This window comes from Rattus norvegicus, chromosome 3, assembly GCF_036323735.1.
Source record: "Rattus norvegicus strain BN/NHsdMcwi chromosome 3, GRCr8, whole genome shotgun sequence".
Lineage (NCBI taxonomy): Eukaryota > Metazoa > Chordata > Mammalia > Rodentia > Muridae > Rattus > Rattus norvegicus.
This window is the reverse complement of record NC_086021.1, coordinates 70,380,376-70,398,326: the sequence shown is the minus strand read 5'-3', so window position 1 is coordinate 70,398,326 and position 17,951 is coordinate 70,380,376. Positions and strand designations below refer to the sequence as shown.

The 17,951-nt window shown below is 41.3% G+C and overlaps 1 protein-coding gene across 4 annotated transcripts in view; it reads left to right on the top strand.

Moving 5' to 3' along the window:
- Positions 1 to 17,951, top strand: part of Slc38a11 (solute carrier family 38, member 11) — a 67,764-nt gene that overhangs the window by 43,987 nt on the left and 5,826 nt on the right. Inside the window, exon 11 of one of the 4 annotated variants that reach the window (XM_063284118.1) lies at positions 1,307 to 17,248. The exons of 1 other annotated variant lie outside the window; for it this stretch is intronic. In XM_063284118.1, the coding sequence (XP_063140188.1) occupies positions 1,307 to 1,600 (294 nt within the window). In that variant the 3' untranslated portion in view covers positions 1,601 to 17,248. Of the gene's footprint in view, positions 1 to 1,306; positions 17,249 to 17,951 lie in introns of those variants that run through there. 2 more of the 4 variants (NM_001377019.1, XM_063284119.1) reach the window with 2 other exon arrangements.

The following is a 17,951-nucleotide window of genomic DNA, read 5'->3' as shown; positions in this document are numbered from 1 at the left end:
GATTTCACGCTAGAGCCTGGGAGTACATTTTTCCTCTGACACAAATAGGCACTAGTTTCAAAGGCTCAGATGAAGAGGAAAGAGAAATGCCCACCCAGTTTACCCATGCCTTCTCTGTACACAGTAGCAAAGAAACCTCCCAATGTCCCTCTCTCTACACGAATGGCACAGAACCCACTCAGATTTGAAAGGCGCTGTAGATATACAGGGATTTCTACTTCATATTGGAAAGATGATACGACTAAAAAAAGAGGGCTTCCAGTTCGCCAGAAGTTCACCTTGTCATCTGCCTTTAGGCTTGCTGCAATTACATCGAGGGTTGGTTAGTTTGTTTGATTTTTATTTGCAACTATTCCATTGGAAAGAAAAAACATTCAGATGGTCTTTCTTAAATAGTTTGTTTCTTTTCTTTGTCTCAATTGAAACTTTTAATATGTATGACAAAGAGTACTTTTAAAACTGGACTATTATAAAATGTTTACTTATTATGTACGTGTGTGTGTGTGTGTGTGTGTGTGTGTGTGTGTGTGTACGCATGTATGTGTGCATGTGATATAAAGGTGGGAGGTGGTCGCAGAGCACACGTGCCATGGCCTTATGTGTAGGAAACGGGACAACTTTGTAGGCTCAGTTTTCACCTCCCATCTTCGTGTTGGTTCTTGGGGTAGAACTTAGGCCACCAGATTTGCATTTCATTTCAGGGTGGCAAGTACCTTTACCTACTGAACCATTTCCCCCTCCCCTCCAAAAATAAATGCTTCTATAAAGGTTTTTAAAAACTATAGGAACATGTCTGTAATCCTAGTACTTGGGAGGCTGTCTTAGCTAGGGTTTTATTGCTGTGAACAGACGCCATGACCAAGGCAAGTCTTATAAATGACAACATTTAGTTGCAGCTAGCTTATAGGTTCAGAGGTTCAGTCCATTATCATCACAGTAGGAGCAGGGCAGCATCCAGGCAGGCATGGTGCAGGAGGAGCTAAGTGTTCTACATCTTTATCTGAAGGCTGCTAGAAGAATACTGGCTTCTAGGCAGCTAGGACAAGGGTATTAAAGCCCACACCCGAGTGACACGCCTACGCCAACAAGGTCACACCTATTCCAATAGGGCCATACCTTCTAATAGTGCCACATCCTGGGCCAAGCATATACAAATCATCACAGAGGCTGAGGCAGGAGAATCACTGCCAATTTGATGTCAGTCTTTAATACATAGTGAAACCCTGTCTCAGAAAAACAGAACAACATAAAGAGCCAAAGAAAGCATCTCTCCAACATTAACTCGTGTCTTGTCTTCAACACACAGGGTGTGCTCTGCGCGGCTCCTTTGATTTTTATCATCCCCTCAGCATGCTATCTGAAATTATCAGAAGAACCAAGAACGCACTCAGATAAGTTAATGGCCTGTGTCATGTTTCCCGTCGGTGCTGTGGTGATGGTGGCAGGGTTCGTCATGGCTATCACAAATCCTCAGGACTGCACCCACGGGCAGGAAATGTTCTACTGTTTTCCTGACAACATCTCCCTCACAAACATCTCCCATTCTCCTCGTCAACTGACAGCACAGCTTTCCCTTCCGAACCTCAGCATCTTTCAGTGAGCTGGCTGCTTTAAAAAGCATGCACGTATGCTTGTCTCTTTGTCACAAAATGACCAGTGATGCGTGTCAAGACTTGCTTGTCCTTACTCTTTATGGTAATATAAAAATATAAAAAATTGAATATATATTTGATCTTAAACTAGGACAGACATCTTTTTAATTAAGATTAATTAATTAATTAAGAAGGACCAGTGAAGGCATAAGTACCTGCTTTCAGCCCCACAACTATTAATATTATCTTGTATGGGAGCCACTGTTTTGTGCTCCCAAATAAGTGAGTAAGTATGGGTTAGAACTAGGGTGTGGGCTTCTTCAGGAAAAACAAAAGGCTTAAGTGTTTATAGAATCGAAGGGAGAGGGGAACACAAGCCTTCTAAAGGATAGCTACCCCAGGAGCAAAGAGAAGGTCTCTATTTTAACTTAGGGAGCATCCCTTGTGGAGGGGGAAGTGGATGTCTGGATGAAAAGGCAACACCATCCCTGATTAGGAAGCACACATAGAAAGCTGGATGGGCAGAGAAAGCTCTGTGTGGGATAACAAAATTATCTGTAGGCTTTTGCAGTTGTGGGAATTTGATGAACGAGCTATTTTAAAACAGAAACACACATCCTTTTTCTGAGGCATTAGCCTAACACATCAGTTACATTTCTGATCCGGACTGGCTGAGACCATACAGCACGGCAGGAGCTGAACCTAGAGACTAAAAGCTTACCCTGAATCTGGCATTCCCAATGGAACAGACATTCTCCCTGTCCCGGGCCCTCTGGGAACAGTTGGGAGTCTTGTAGACGAGGGCGGCTTGCTTGCTTGCTTTGTTTAGGGAATGTTTGCTTGGATTGGTTTGGTTTTTCAGACAGTTTCTTACTGTGCAATCCTGACTGGTCTGGAACTATGTAGACCAGGCTAGCTTTGAACTCATGGTGATCTGCCTGTGGATTCCTCCTGAGAGTGCTGGGGTTAAAGGCATGAGAACATCATGGGGGAATGACTGGGTAGCGGGTGCTAACCTGGAGGTGTCATACAGGGTATTGACTGGGAATTCTAAGTAGCAGCAGAGAGGGAAGGAATCAGAACTGAAGATGAGAAGCAGAACTCTTAATATGGAGGGTGGCCCTGCTAAGCCACAGAGCTGGCCCCATTCTGAGTACTTAGTGAATGTTCCAGCTGCTGCCTCCCTCTTGAGTGCCTGACAGTTGTTTGCAGTCAAGCAAACAGTAAAGAGGTAAGAGTCAGAGGCTGGGCATTTATAACATTTACTGTTAGATATACCTGGGAGGAACAGCTATGCCTACTACAGGCAACCTCCGATTTGAGTAAGGATTTCATGTCTTCAAATCTTTTAAAATCTGTAACAGGATCAACTCAATAGTTTCCTTATATCAAGTACCACCAAGATGGTAATTACCTTTTTATCTGTGCTTCAGTCAGTTTGGGCCATCCTGATGCTAATTATGAGACAATATCAAAAGCAGAGCGAATGCAGGCATATTTTTAAAAAGATAACACACAAACCAGGTATCCCCCAGGATCTACATGATACGGTTTCGCAGTAATTTTAATCAAGTGGTGAGCATTAAGTCATCCAACAGCACAGTAGGCCTAGCAATGGTTCTCAACCCTTTCAGTGCTCTGACTCCTAACACAGCTCCTCATGTCATGGTAACCCTCAACCATAAAATTGTCTTCATTGCTTCTTCATAATTGTACTTTTGCTACTCTTACTAATTGTAATATAATATCCTGATATGCAGGGTATCAGATATACGACTTTTGTGGAAAACCCTTTCACAAGGGTATTTACCCCACAAAAGGATCGAGACCCATAGGCTCAGATTCCCAACACCTAGATCAGGCTTCTAATACCTTTCTGTAACTACAGTTCCAGGAGATCTAAAACCTCTGGCCTCCTTGAACATCTATGCTGATATGCACATATCAAAACATATACATAAGAATCCAAATACATCTTAAGTAAAGAAAGATCCAAAGAATCCCCAGGGACAGACACTAATAGGCCCAGGGGCTGGTGGTGGGTTTTGTTTCAGTAAAGCATCACCATGTCACTGAGGTAACACAAGCTCTGTTGACTACATGGTTTCCCGATATTTAATTTATAAATTTTTTACCGTCTCACCAAGGGTCATATGTCTAAGCCATTATGCCCTTTTAAGAATAAGTACATGCTTTTAGAATAGTGCATATTGAAACGGTTGTGAGAATACTTTCATCCCATGCTAATGAAATGTCAGAAATGTTTGCAGCACACAGAAACACTGGTCCACTGCACACTTATTAGAAAATGTCATCAGAGGTGGAGAAGAGACCCAAGAGTGAGCAGAGGGCATCAAGGACAATGCAATTTAATACTTAGCAATCTATCGTCTTGTACTTTGGTCATTGCTTCAGACATGTTAATCTTGAATCTGCAGCCAGATGAGAAATCCCCTGGTAGGAACCAAATGCATCTTTAATATCCAATAGATATGTGTTTGTTTGTTATTAAACAAATGGAAAACAAAACCACCTTTGACCCAGTTGGCAGGAACATTATTGCCAACATCTTTCACATTGTGATAGGATGATGTTTCGGGACTCAATGTTGTTCTGCAGAAAGGCAGAGCGACAGCATGGCCAAATAAAGCCTAACTTTCCATCTCCACGAGTCCTGCCTTCGCTTAGTAAGAAATCTCCACCAAAGTTCATTCCTTCCATAATGCTCACAAAGCAACTTGCAGGCTGTCATTTAATTCATGAAGCTGTCACACCTTTAAACTTCCAAAGTGTTTCCTGAAGGTTAGAGAGGTGTTGATGAGACTGGAGTTTGGACACTCTAAAGCACATTTCCACAAAGTGTGTGTGTGTGTGTGTGTGTGTGTGTGTGTGTGTGTGTGTGTGTGTGTGAGAGAGAGAGAGAGAGAGAGAGAGAGAGAGAGAAAATCTGTGTCATGTAGGAACTGTATTCTTATCCCATTTCCTTAGAATCTTTCTTTTCAGTTCTGCCTGGAGTTATATTCAGAACTCAGGGCAGGTACCCTTCCTCCATTCTAGACCATTTCTAGTGGCAGCTACGTGGGTGACAGCAGTACAGGTGACAAGCAGTGCAGGTGACAGCCACCCAGGTGACAAGCAGCATTCCTCACCTCTTTTTTTTCCTATGAGGAGTCTAATTCTAGGTGATCCAAGAAATTTCCAACTATTTCTCTGCTAAGGGCATGTGTATATTCACTTAAGGTCAAGTATCTTGACAGGCACAAACTCCAGGTTTATGTGCTGAAGCCTGTGGAGGGAATAACCCATGGACCAGGTGTGGTGGCATGTGCCTCTAATCCCAGCACTCAGAAGACTTGGAATTAACTGCAACAAGTAGATAGCCTCCATATATACATATTTATACATACATATCAGTATACACACATACATGTATGTATACCTATATGTATATATGTGTGTGCATATACATATAAATTTATACACACACACACACACACACACACACACACACACACACACATTTAATCCTAGCTACTCAGGAATTAAGAGAAAGAGAATTACAAATTCAAAACCAGCCTAGGCCAAAGAGTAAAACCTAGCCAATTTAGGCACTTTAGACCCTGTCTCAAAAGAAAGAATAAAAAGAAGGCTTAAGACTGTAGTTCCGCTATAGCCAAGCATGTATGAAACCTAAAGTTCAATACCCAGAATAGAAGAAACAAAGTGTGGTGGTTTGAATATTCTTGGCCCATGGGAAGTGGCATTATTAGGAGGTGTGGCAATGTTGGAGGAAGTGCGTCACTGTAAGGGTGGGCTTTGAGAGCTTCCTATTAGCTGCCAGAGTATGCCAGTCTCTCTGATGGCTACATTTGGATCAAGATGCAAAACAGTCAGCTCCGACTGCAGCACCATGTCTGCCTGAATGCTGACCTGCTTCCTGCTATGATGTTAATGGACTGAACCTCTGAATCTGTAAGCCCAATTAAATGCTGTCCCTTATACAAGTCGCCTCGGTCACGGTGCCTCTTCACAGCTGTGGAACCCTAACTAAGACACAAAGAATTCTTATACTCTAGAGAGTGCATGCAGAATTTAGAATTTAGCAGAATAACAGACCAAACATACAGAATGGAGCAGAGACGCCATGGGCAGGAAAACACATTGACTAGAATAGAGTTCGAGTTGCCCATGAAAGCAATGGCTTTCAAACTTCAGCATCTGCCAGAATCACATGGAAGACTCATTCAACAGACAGTGCAGCCTCTCCCCCAAGTTTTACTTCTCTGTAGTGGAGTCTGAAAATTCACAATTTTGAAGTGCGGCCCAGTGATGTTAGGCACTGTTGGTAAAGGACCACATTTTTCTAAGCTTAGTGTTTGGGCAAAGAAAGTGCTAGATGAAGACATCTGCTTACAGGCTGAGAGTGCCAAAGAGAGGCCTGTGTTTAGGAGTTTGGACACAGTGCCAGGAAGATGTAGGGGAAGGCAAGGAATTAAGAACAAAGGGGCAAGACAGACTATAACCTAGTCAACAGAGCTGGGTCTTAGCGGGCCAGCATCAGAGAAGTCTGAGCTTTATAGCCCTCACTGGGAGACAGAAGAAAACACAGGAGTTCCTCAAAAGTATAGAGTTTTCCAAGGACTTACGTTTTCAACAGAATGGTCCACCTCAAATATTACATGAGCTATGTAAGTAAAGTACACGGAGTTGGGAACACTGTTCTTGGTGAAATCATGCAGATAAAGAATCCATGCTGCTCTCACTTTTAACTATTTTTCTACGAATGCTAGTTCACCTACAGAGAAGATTACCAATAGGTATTTTCCTTGTATTATTATTCAATTATAGCAATGTCTAAGTGTGCCATTAAGGCAAAACTAGACTCACCAACCAGCAATGGGTTCAGTCTGCCCTTCATTCTCAACTGTAGCCTGATTCCAATCTTTACAAAGTTATATCCGGACACAAGCCAGTCCCCAAATCTGAGCATTTTGCCTTCACACTCTTTGTTTCTCTAAAAATTAATTTGTGTCTCACCTAAAGATCCACCTCATTACATCTGTATTTTGACAGCATTGTTTGCTTGCTCAAAGTCTTTCCTCAGATGAAGTACAAATTCCAGTGGAGCTGTTCAGAATGTATACCGAGTGGCTACAATGTTCACGTGCAGCCACATGGGCCATGACTAGAAGAGAACGATCCCATTATCCTAACATCAGTAGCCATCTCTCTGCACTGAAACTGTCCTGAGAACATCTCAGACTTGCTTCTGAAATCTTACACTTTTCCCATCTGAGGTGCCCACCCCCCCCCCACCAAAATTCCATCAGACCCACCAGACCCCTCCAAATGCCATCCCCCACAGCCCTAACTGGCTCCTTCCTCCTTTGTAATTCTGTAATTCTTGTCATTATCCTAATAGAAAGGAACCTTGTCTAACCAATAAGGCTAAAAAAAAAAAAAAAGAAAAGAAAATCACTGGAAACAGAATGTGCTATAAAGCCTCTTGTTCTCTGTAACCTAACTGTGCCTTAGAATATAGAAAATGGTTATTTGGTATGGGTTTTACAGTATGGAAGACAAATTGGTTAAAAATATCAATAAAAGTAAAAATATTTTTATTGAATTCTGCGACTGTAATTATTGTCCTTCAATAAATTTTATGTAAAATAGGCATTTATCCAAAAACCTGGTTGAAATAATTACAGTCATTCCTTATTTTGCCTTATGACATATGACTGTCAGACAACTTACCTGCAATGGTCTTCAAATGACTCAAGCACATACATACTAAACCGTGCTGATCTTTTCAGCTGTTTCAATTGCTAAGTGAATATTTCATGCAGCTTTCTTAACTATTAGCTCCTTAAGAACAAAGTCATATTGTATTTTTTTGGGGGGGCCAGTGTGTGCTTATATGTCTTCTTCCGTACATTCACTCAATAAACATTTACTGGCTGTCTCTTACCTGTATAATTTAGCTCATATTAAAATTTAGGTCCCACCAAAACACCTTGTGCTAGTCTCCTTACTCAACTCTCAAGAAACAGAATCTCTCGAATACTTAAATCAATCTGATTATGGCATAGATACAGTGAATGCTAGCGGAGCCTCAGCAGACCGCTCTAGAGTTTGATGTGACACCAAGAAAAGACACTTAGAAACAAAGGACAACACATTAAGAAAACCTTTTCAAGCAATATCTGTTGGTAAGTTAAAATTTGAAGGACATTGGAAATTGTTTATTTCTAAGTCTATGCATTTATCATCCTTTAAACTTGTTTTCCCCCAAGGATAAGCAGGCTAATTACAGAAGAAATTCAGCCCAGGCTTCTTAACTCCTATCATATAACCCCAATGCTGAACTGGTTAGGTCCTGGGAAAGAAAACAGTAGAGCCTCCTCTAAGGGGAAAAAAAGTAAAATAACTATGGTTTGTAGAAGTTAGTCCCTGGCTCTTCCTCCCAGCCCCTTGCTCCCAGAAATAAGATTCAGACTCAACATATATTTACAAACACCTTGGCCGTATAGTCAGGCTCTTCTCTGACTAGATGTACCTTAAAATAGCCCATTCATTCTAGCCTGCATTCTGCCACGTGTCTGGTTAACGTCCTCAGGTACCACTCATTCAGCTCATTACATCTTCCTGGCCAATCTCCTGCCTCCTTCTCTCCAGAATTCTTTCTCTTTCCATGTCCCCTCTTCTGTTTCCTGCCTAAGCCTCAGGCCAGAGGCTTTTGAGTTGACAGGTTATGCAACCACACAATGCACAAGACGTTCTCTCTACAGTGGTTCTCTCTATAAACAGCAGTGTGGACTGCAAGCTGAGTTCTATGTCCTTGGGTTTGATGCTCTCTGCTGCCTCAGAAGAATGCAAAGTGAGTTCGGTGCCATCCCATTCATTTTTGTTTTCCTTACCTTTTGTTTAGTTTTGAGGCAGGGACTTATTTAGACCAAACTGGCTTTAAACCTGCTATGCAGCTGAAGATGACCTGGAACCTTTCTGGTCTTTCTGCCTCTAGCACTTGAGTGAGGATGGCATTATAGGTATTCACCACTGTCCTGGGGACACTATTCCAGAAACATAGATAAACATATATGTCCCTTTCTATAAAATCAGAATCTATTAAATAACAATACATTTGTAAGTCTTAACAGTTTCAATGACACTGATTTGCCATAGAATACCCAGCTTTGCCAAGGAGAATGCAAGCTCTTTTATTCCAAGCTTAACTACTAAGGACTCTCATATCACACCATAAATATAGTTATATGTCTATATGCATTTATACGGTTTATGAGATGAATCCAAGCTTTAGCAGGATTCACGGGGTTTCAGAAGTGAGAAAGAGGCTATAATGAGATAACAGACAAGCCAGTGTCACAAGGGAGCTTCCGTAAGACCTACTGGAGTCAGCTTTAAGAAGAAAACTTCAGGGTTCAGCTTCAGCGTTAAACGCAGGAGGTAGATCAGTGGCGGGAAAATGTAGACTAGGTCCAGGTCTGGATGAGGACAGACAAACAGTAAACCTGTGGGCAGTTAGGCAGACAAGTAGGCTACTGTAATAAACGGGGACAGAGCTAAGACAAAGCCCAGGAACAGCTGGGGAGTCCTGAGTACTTGACATATACCAGGTAGCAGATGTTAGGTTGGTATAAAGCCATATTATCATGGAGTAAGTGTCTGCCATTTTATGAGGTCTACCCCTTTCTTATTTTCATATGTCTGATGAGTTTTTGAGCCTGGTTTCCCAGATATGATTTCAATATACCCATGTCCTCCAAGACTCCCATTCTACTTACAGGGTAGCTCCCTTCTATTTCCATGAATAAGTCATTTATCAGTCTATGTTGGGTGGGTGGGTGGTGAGTCATCCCTCTTCCTCAAAATGGGGTCATAATTACTTGTAAATGGAGTTTTCTAGGGCAAGGCAGAGCCTGAAAACCCACCATTTTATACAACATGGAGTAAATTAAACGGGGGCATAGCATTTCAACAGTCATTATGCCAAAGTTTTTAGTTTAGTCTTTGCTTCAAGCTTTAAAAATAGACATGAGAAGTAGAGTAGCTTTAAACATTGAGAGAAATTGGGAGATGAAACCCCAAGGTTTGTTGGAGGGACTGTTTGAGTGCAGAAACACAGTAGGAGATGTTCAGAGGCAATATGACCTTTCCAAGTACACTTTAAAAAGAAGCCATTAAAATGTTACATTCATGTAGAACGTTTCCTAGGAATAAATAATTTGCTGGGTGTTGCAGTAATTATTTAAAAAAGCAGAACCTTTTATCCCGTGCTAGGCCGACACCCTTAGGGCCACATGGCACTGTGGGGTACTTTTATCTTAGCGACTCCATGCTGCCCCCAGACCCAGGCGGTCAGTGAACCCTTACAGCATGGCACCATGCCACACTGGTCCTTTGAGTTAGTTCCGGCACTGGAGGGCCATATGGAACTAACCATAATTTATCTCTGGTTAGTATCTCTTCCGGCAGCCCTCTACTAGCTGTGAGCCCTCTGGTTCCAGCTACCCGGTAAAATCAGGGCTCTAGAAGTCCAGCATGAGGCTGGCCTATCACAGCTCCCTGTCACAGACTCTGCTCACACTCCCAACAACTGTCCCCTCGTAGTTAAAATATAAACTCCCAACTACCCATTGAAATCATGACTCAATATCACACCAATTATGAAAATTAAATCAATTTATTTATGCATTACAAAAATGATAATAGTGGTGCTCAACTTACATTTGAGAGAAAAGGTTTTTTTTTGTTTTTTGTTTTGTTTTGTTTTCTCCATCTTTATTAACTTGGGTATTTCTTATTTACATTTCAATTGTTATTCCCTTTCCCGGTTTCCAGGCCAACATCCCCCGAGTGACGTGTAGGTTGATGTCTATTTGCAGGTGAGGTCTGGCACAAGTTTGGTCAAGGCCATGACTGGGCAGTAAAAAAATAAGGCAGGGACAAAGTTTGTGTAAGGTGAGAGAGAAGGGAAAGTGGGAGAATCAAGATGGGGATGAAGAAGTACAACCCATATCCCGATGGTCTTAAATGGCCCTAGGTAGTTATGTATATTTCTTAAGGGATAGATTTCTATAGGTCAATTTATCTTATCTAGGTGAGCGGTTTATACCTTAACTACCGGGGTGGGGGGTTTGTTGAGAGTGTGTGCAGAGTCTGTGTCTGGGAGCCACGATAGGCCAGCCCATGCTGGACTTCTAGAGCCCTAATTTTACCGAGTAGCTGGAACCACAGAGTTCGTGACTAGCAGAGAGCCGCCAGGAGACATACTAGCCAGAGATAAATTATGGTTAGTTCCGTATGGCCCTCCGGTGCTGGAACTAACACTAGGGACCACCTGCGTCTGAGAGTACTTGGGGGCAGCATGGAACCACTGAGATAAAAATACCCCACAGTGCCATGTGGCCCAAAGGTGCCGCACCAGCGCGGGATAAAAGGTTACCCGTTTTTTAATATTTACTGCAACAGCTGGGTGTACCTTAAATGTCGTCTGAGGATTCCTGGTCCCCAGATGATTTATTTAAGCTTCATCTTATACCCCATCCTACCATTCAGAGGGGCCTGTACTGTAACTTCTACAAACCTTCCGGTTTGCTTTCTCTCACTTTCTTGGCTGCTGTGGACCATAACCGTTCTTTCTTTTGCATAAATCCCCACAATACTCCAGACCAGGGTTTCTCCGAATACTGCAACCCTTTAATATAGTTTGTCATGTTGTGATGAGCCCCCCAAATATAAAATCCTTTCTGTTCCTACTTCATAACTGTAATTTTGCTACCATTATGAATAGTAACGCAAATATCTGTGCAGGTTATCTGATATATGGCTCCTGTGAAAGGGTTCGCAACCCACAGGTTGAGAGCTGCTATTCTAGACAGAGAACGTACAACTCTCTCATTTCCATAAAAAAATGCACTCATTTCAAGCAAGAAGCGTCTACATTTTCTACTTCTCGTTGCCTCTGGGAAGCCTGAGTCCCTCAGAGGTTCTTCCACTAACCTTCAGGCTTTGCCATCCAAGTTCCGCCTTTACTCTTTCCATTTTTCAGTTTTTGACATGAACAAGGAAATACTTTCCTCTACCTTCCTCAGTGAACTCCTCCCCCCCAGTACTTGCAACCTATGAGGAAACCAAGCTTCCAATTTGTATGAGAGCAAAACATGGGCTCCTAGCTCTAAGTGGGAACTTCTTCATCCAGACAGTAATGAGTAGCCCCCCATAATGTTGACGTCATGCATTGGCTCACATAGTTTAAACCAGGCTCTCTCGGTCCTTAATCGATTTTCTTCAGCAATTATATTGTTTCACCTAATACCCTCTCTTCTTTAAACACCAGCTGCGTGTCTGCCTACTTTGCCCTCTAGATAAAAATAGCCCCTTAGAGCTATTACAGCCCAGCCGTAATGGATCAACATATGTTATAAAATGACTGCACTCTCCAAATTCATCCACTTTTCCAAATTATCATCTGTGGAATGCTATTATGGTATTGGACATATCGTTGATTTCTTTATTTAGAGCAGATACATCTGGACTGTGGACAGAGCTCAGTGATACAGCAGTTGTCTAGCAGGAGAGGGCCCGGGGTTCAATCTGCGACACAGCAAAATAAACATTGAACATTTAAAAGAAAGTATGAGATATGTATCTTCACTAACATCAGAGAATAAGTTAGAGGATCAAAATTAATCCTTAGGAAATCTGATTCTAAGAAAATAATAACAATGCCTTTTCCTCCCCACTGCTCTAGGCTCTAACAGAATCTTACGTTGATGCCCATGCTTCCTCCTCTCTGAGGGCTCCCTAGCCTTTGCAGCTAGGATGATAATTTTTCTTCCTCTGCAATCTGTGGATATCCCATGCAAATGACAGGAAAGGAACAAGCCAGTGTGAATAAACATTCCAGTGCATTATAACGGACTGAGGTCTGTGAGATATTCCTTAACTTAGTGAACCTTCTGGTCTGGATAACTTAGAGATCTGACAGGTGTGATATCCACAAAATGAATGTAATTCCCCCCAAAGCCCCGCCCCTTGCTGAACTCCTGGCTTCTGCTTAGTGTGTCTATTGAGATATAATACAGCTGCTACTTCTGGTTGTGTGACCTTTTAAAAGTGCATGGTTAAACAAAAAGTACATGGTGATTAAACAGCCAAGAACACGAACCATAGCCATCTATGCTTTCTCCTTTCTTTCTTCCCGTTCTGCATTTATGTATGTGTGTGTGCATGTTTGTTTGTGTACACAAGCAGATACGTGTGTGTGTGTTTGTGTGTGTGTGTGTGTGTGTGTGTGTGTGTGCGTGTACGTGTGCGTGTGTGCGTGCATGGAAGCTGGAGATGAACTTTGGGGCATTTTTCCTTTGACCAACTGTCCATTTTTTAAAGTATGTTTTTATAAAAATATTTTTTTCTTTAGTTTAGAGACAGACGCTTTCACTGGGACCTAGAGTTTTCAGGATTAGATGCAGCTCAATTGTCAGTGAATTCTAGCTATTCTCCTATCTCTACCTCTCCAGCACTAGGACTGTAAGCAGACAGCACTCTCTCTGACCTGACTGCCCCTGTCTCTGTCTTTCTCTGCCTCTCTCTGTCTCTCTGTCTGTCTTTCTCTGGTTTCTTTCTATCTCAGCTCTCCCTCCCTTCTTCCTTCCTTTCTTTCCTTCCTTCCTTCCTTTCTTTCTTTCTTTCTTTCTTTCTTTCTTTTTCCCTTTCTTTCTTTCTTCCTTTCTTTCAGCAGCATCTTATTAAGTAGCCCAGGCTAACTCTGACATCCTGACTCTCCCATTTCTGATATCTCCCAAGCACTGATATCTGAGTCTTATGCAGCCAGAACCAAGCCCAATTCATTTCTTTCTAGAACTTAGACAGCCTTATACAGAATAAGACTTCAGGATATATAGATTAGACCATAACAGATTGTTTTAAAAGGGGATAAGATAGGAAATGAAAGAGGATAATCCATGGAGTAGATTCAAACAGATCAGGAATAACCAGATCTCTGTGGTTCAGGTATTAAGGAAGAGGCATCCCACAGGGAACTCTTGGACAACTTCCTCTACCACTAATTCCATGGACAAAAACTGTCGAGACTCCTGTGTGAGAAACCAGCTCCCATTCTTTTCATCCCAACAATCTTTCCTGCTTTTCTACTTAACAGAAAGGTTACGTGTAAGAAACATTACATTGCTTAACAGTTACAGTAAATAGATAGATAAATTACATAGTTGATCTTCTTCTATAAAAGGAATTCCCTAAAAGTAGAAAGGAGCACAGACAATAATGTAAATACACAGAGACAACAACTGAGTTCACAGGTTTGCAGCACCACCTATTGGATTAATATCTGGGAGGTGGGACTGAAAGGACAACTTGCCTTGGTGGTTAAGAGCACTGGCTTGTTGGTTAAGAAGACCTGGGTTCGGGGTTGGGGATTTAGCTCAGTGGTTAGAGCGCTTGCCTAGCAAGCGCAAGGCCCTGGGTTCAGTCCCCAGCCCCTGAAAAAAAGAAAAAAGAAAAAAAAAAAAAGAAGACCTGGGTTCAATTCCCAGGCCTCACATATCCACTAAAAACCTCTTCTAGCCTCTGCGGGCACTGCATGTTTGTGGAGCACAAAGACACCTGCAGGTAAAAACACCCACACACATAAAGATCTGGGAGCTGTTTGCCCTGCTGGAATTCACAAAGTGTGGTCTGGGCCAGCAAAGGAATTGGATTTGAGTTGGGTCTCTTAGTCACTTCAGTCTTCCATGGGGCAGAGTCTGAGAAAATAGTCCCAAGGTGTGGTGGCTTGAATGAGAAATGTCCCTCATGGATTCATGTACTCTCACATTTGAACTTCAGTCGGTGGTGCCACTTGGAGAGATTATAAAATGTTTAGGGGGTGAAGGCTTGGTGGAAGAAATTCATCACAAAATGCTGGGCTCGAAGTTCATAGCCTCATTCACTTCTGGTTCTCACTCTCTTTCCGTATATGGATGGAAACATGATTCACAGCCAGCTTTTTGCTTTTGTCTCCACCCTGTGCCTTCCAGACTTCGAGAACTATATCCCTCTGGAACCATAAGGTAAAATAAGCCATTGGTTCTTTAAGTTGTTCTTGGTCATGGTATTTTATCACAGCAACAGAAAAATATCTAATATTATCTTAGTGTTTCCATTGCTGTGAAGAAATAGCATAACCAAGGCTACTATTATAAAGGCTGATATTTAATTGGGGACAGCTTAAAGTTTCAGAGTTTTAAACTACTATCATCATGGCATCATCATGGGAAGCATGGCACCCTGCAGAGAGACATGTTGCTAGAAGAGTCAAGAGGCCTACATCTTGATCTGAAGGCAACCAGAAGGAGATTGCCTTCCATAGGTAGCCCAGAGGAGGGTCTTTCATACTGGCCAGACTCAACCATGTGTGTGTGTGTGTGTGTGTGTGTGTGTGTGTGTGTATCACATATATATAATATATTACATATATATTATATATATTATATATATATATGAACTCAAAGCCCCACCTCCACAGTGACACACTTTCTCTAACAAAGCTATACTTCCTAATAGTGCCACTTTATGTGGGCTAAACATATTCAAACCACCACAAATATATAAATATATAAGGGTAATTCTCAACCTTATCATTATTTCTTTGATTTAAACTTTGAAAAGATGTGTGTGTGTGTGTGTGTGTGTATGTGAGAGAGAGAGAGAGAGACAGAGAGAGACAGAGAGACAAAGACAGACAGAGACAGAGACAAAGAGAGACAAAGACAGAGACAGAGAGAGACAAGACAGAGGGGGGGCCATGCTGGCCATTAATTTGCATCAATTTTCTTGTTCCTGGGTCTAAAATGCGCAGATATACAGGCGTATACCATTATACTCAGCATTTTCCCCATGCCTTGTCGAAGACTCAGTGGTTGAAAGTACTTGCTCTTGCAGAAGACCCAGGTTCAACTCCAAGAACCCACATAGTGGCTCACACCTAACCCCAGTTACAAGGGATCCAATGACTTCTTCTGACCTCTGTTCACAGCAGACAACAACATGGTGCACAGACATACATTCATGCAAAACACTTGCACATATAAAATAAATCTAAACAATTCAAGAACTTAGACACGGGATAAAGAAAATTTAATGAATTTGTATAGTTCTTTTACCCCTAAAATTGAGCTGGAAATATCTGCATAAATTAAAACTATTTCATCATCAAAAAATTTAAAAGCATACTCTCTAGTTATGTTTATTGCAATGACTTAGAAACTATATAAAGCATTAAATACATTATTGAACACATCACTGAATGCATCACCAACACATTCATCCACAAATATCTTTCTCTGGAATGCTTTGGAGAAATTGCAGATATAGGGCAGAAAAGTATGATATGAGGATTTATCAGCATTTGTGAATGAAAAAACTATGTCCACTGGTGAATTTGTCAAACAAATTCAACAAACAAACAGAAGATAGCGTACCATGAGTACCAGTCAGAATAATAAGTGTTTTAAAATATAACCTGTACAATTTTTAAAAGCAAAATTCATTATCTTTTGAGGATTAGAGGAAGCCCATGGGTTATGGGAAAACCATTTTATAGGGAGAGATTCAAGCACAGTTCTAGCCTTTCCTCTACATTTTGTGCTAAGTGCATAGCCAAACAATTGATGGAAACATTTCCTCTCTTCAAATAATCAGATTATAAGTGAAAAGAAAGAGAGTAAAAATATCACCATTTTATGGTTCTCTGATTAATAGACCTAAACACAGACCATGAGCAAAGCCTGATATCATCACCAATAGAAGATGGTAACTCCACTTACATAGTAACATAAAAAAATAAAGAATAGCATTTTAATTTAATTTAGTCTTTAAATCTAACTTCCGGTGTAGGTGTGTGTGAGCCATATTGGTAGATATGGGGAAATGGAAGTGAACCCGAATGCTAAAGAGTCAAAGATGTGCTGATGATCACAGAGGATTATGAATCCTACATAGACCATAATTGAGGCAAACAGTTGGAAAAGGGTGCTAAGAGCATATGAAGATCTCAAAACTCGTCAAATACTCAATGCTCTTAAAGGCATGTTTCAATTTTTGTGTATGGAGGTGAGATTGTGTTTCTGTGAAGAAACTGTCTTGCCATTCACACCATGGCCTATTTGTGGGCACAACAACACCTGAAATTTTATCTTACATAATCTAGAAACAATGATGGTAAGTGCATAAATGTAACAAAAGTATCAATAGTGGATGAACTGTGAAGCTGAGTGACTATAACAGGAGTTATTACATCATGCTCTCCTGTAGATGGCTGGAAAAAAAATCAAATCACTTTGGGAAGATCACTCAGAAAGGTATGAATGTAATCATAGCAACGTTTTAGGTCCACAGAGAAGAAGTTGAGTTCTCAATAGGGTGGGCATGATTCTCTTGCTGACTTTAAAAATGTGTTAGCTCATAATCTTTGGTCACTGTTAAAAGAAATGTTCTCACTCATGGAATATCTGTACCTTGCTTAATAAAGAATGGTATGTTATGATTGGATAGCCATGACTGTTGGAATGGATGTGATACTTTCTTGGCTACCAAAATGAAATAAATGCAACTTTTATTAAGTTTTTGGTTAGCATAAAATGAATGAGTGTCACTGTAATATTTTCATGCATTATACAGAATTATTCTGCTTTTTCTTGCTCACCTCCGGTTCTCCTCTGCCCCCAACCTCTTACTGATTCTCATCTTCCCCACAAATAGCAGCATCTTCCACTTCATGGCATCGTATTACTCTCTCATATTCCCCCTTTCCCCTCCTGTAGACGTCTTATCCTCACGGCCCTCTTTCTGATTTCATGTGCTACCCACAGTTACACACCTATACTCAACACAAATATTGATATTATCTGAGAGGAAATGTGTCATTTTTCTTTCTGAGCCTGGTTAATTTCCTTAAAACTCAATAAAAACAATTCTTTTCTATCAACTGTGTCAAGGTAAAGCTGGGTATCTCCTTCCTAGCCACCAGCTGTCAGAAACTCATTGAACAATGAAGGTAAGCTTTGTGCCTTCCAGAAGAAGCCCATGGCCACAGAAGTAGCTTCCGGTGCTCTGAGTAAGAGTGGAAGAGTTATGTGGTCTGAATAAGTGGCAGGCAGGACAATCAAGGTTTTCCCAAGAAGTAAGGCATCTCAACCCATGGCAGAGTGCAGGGGTTCCTCTGACCACCACGACCAGCGGAGTAACAATCCATAGGAGGCAAAAAGGTTAGTTTGGTTCAACACGACTAAGTAGTTGGTGTTGGTTACTTTGTGAGTAAGACCCTGAGTAGTTTATTTTAGC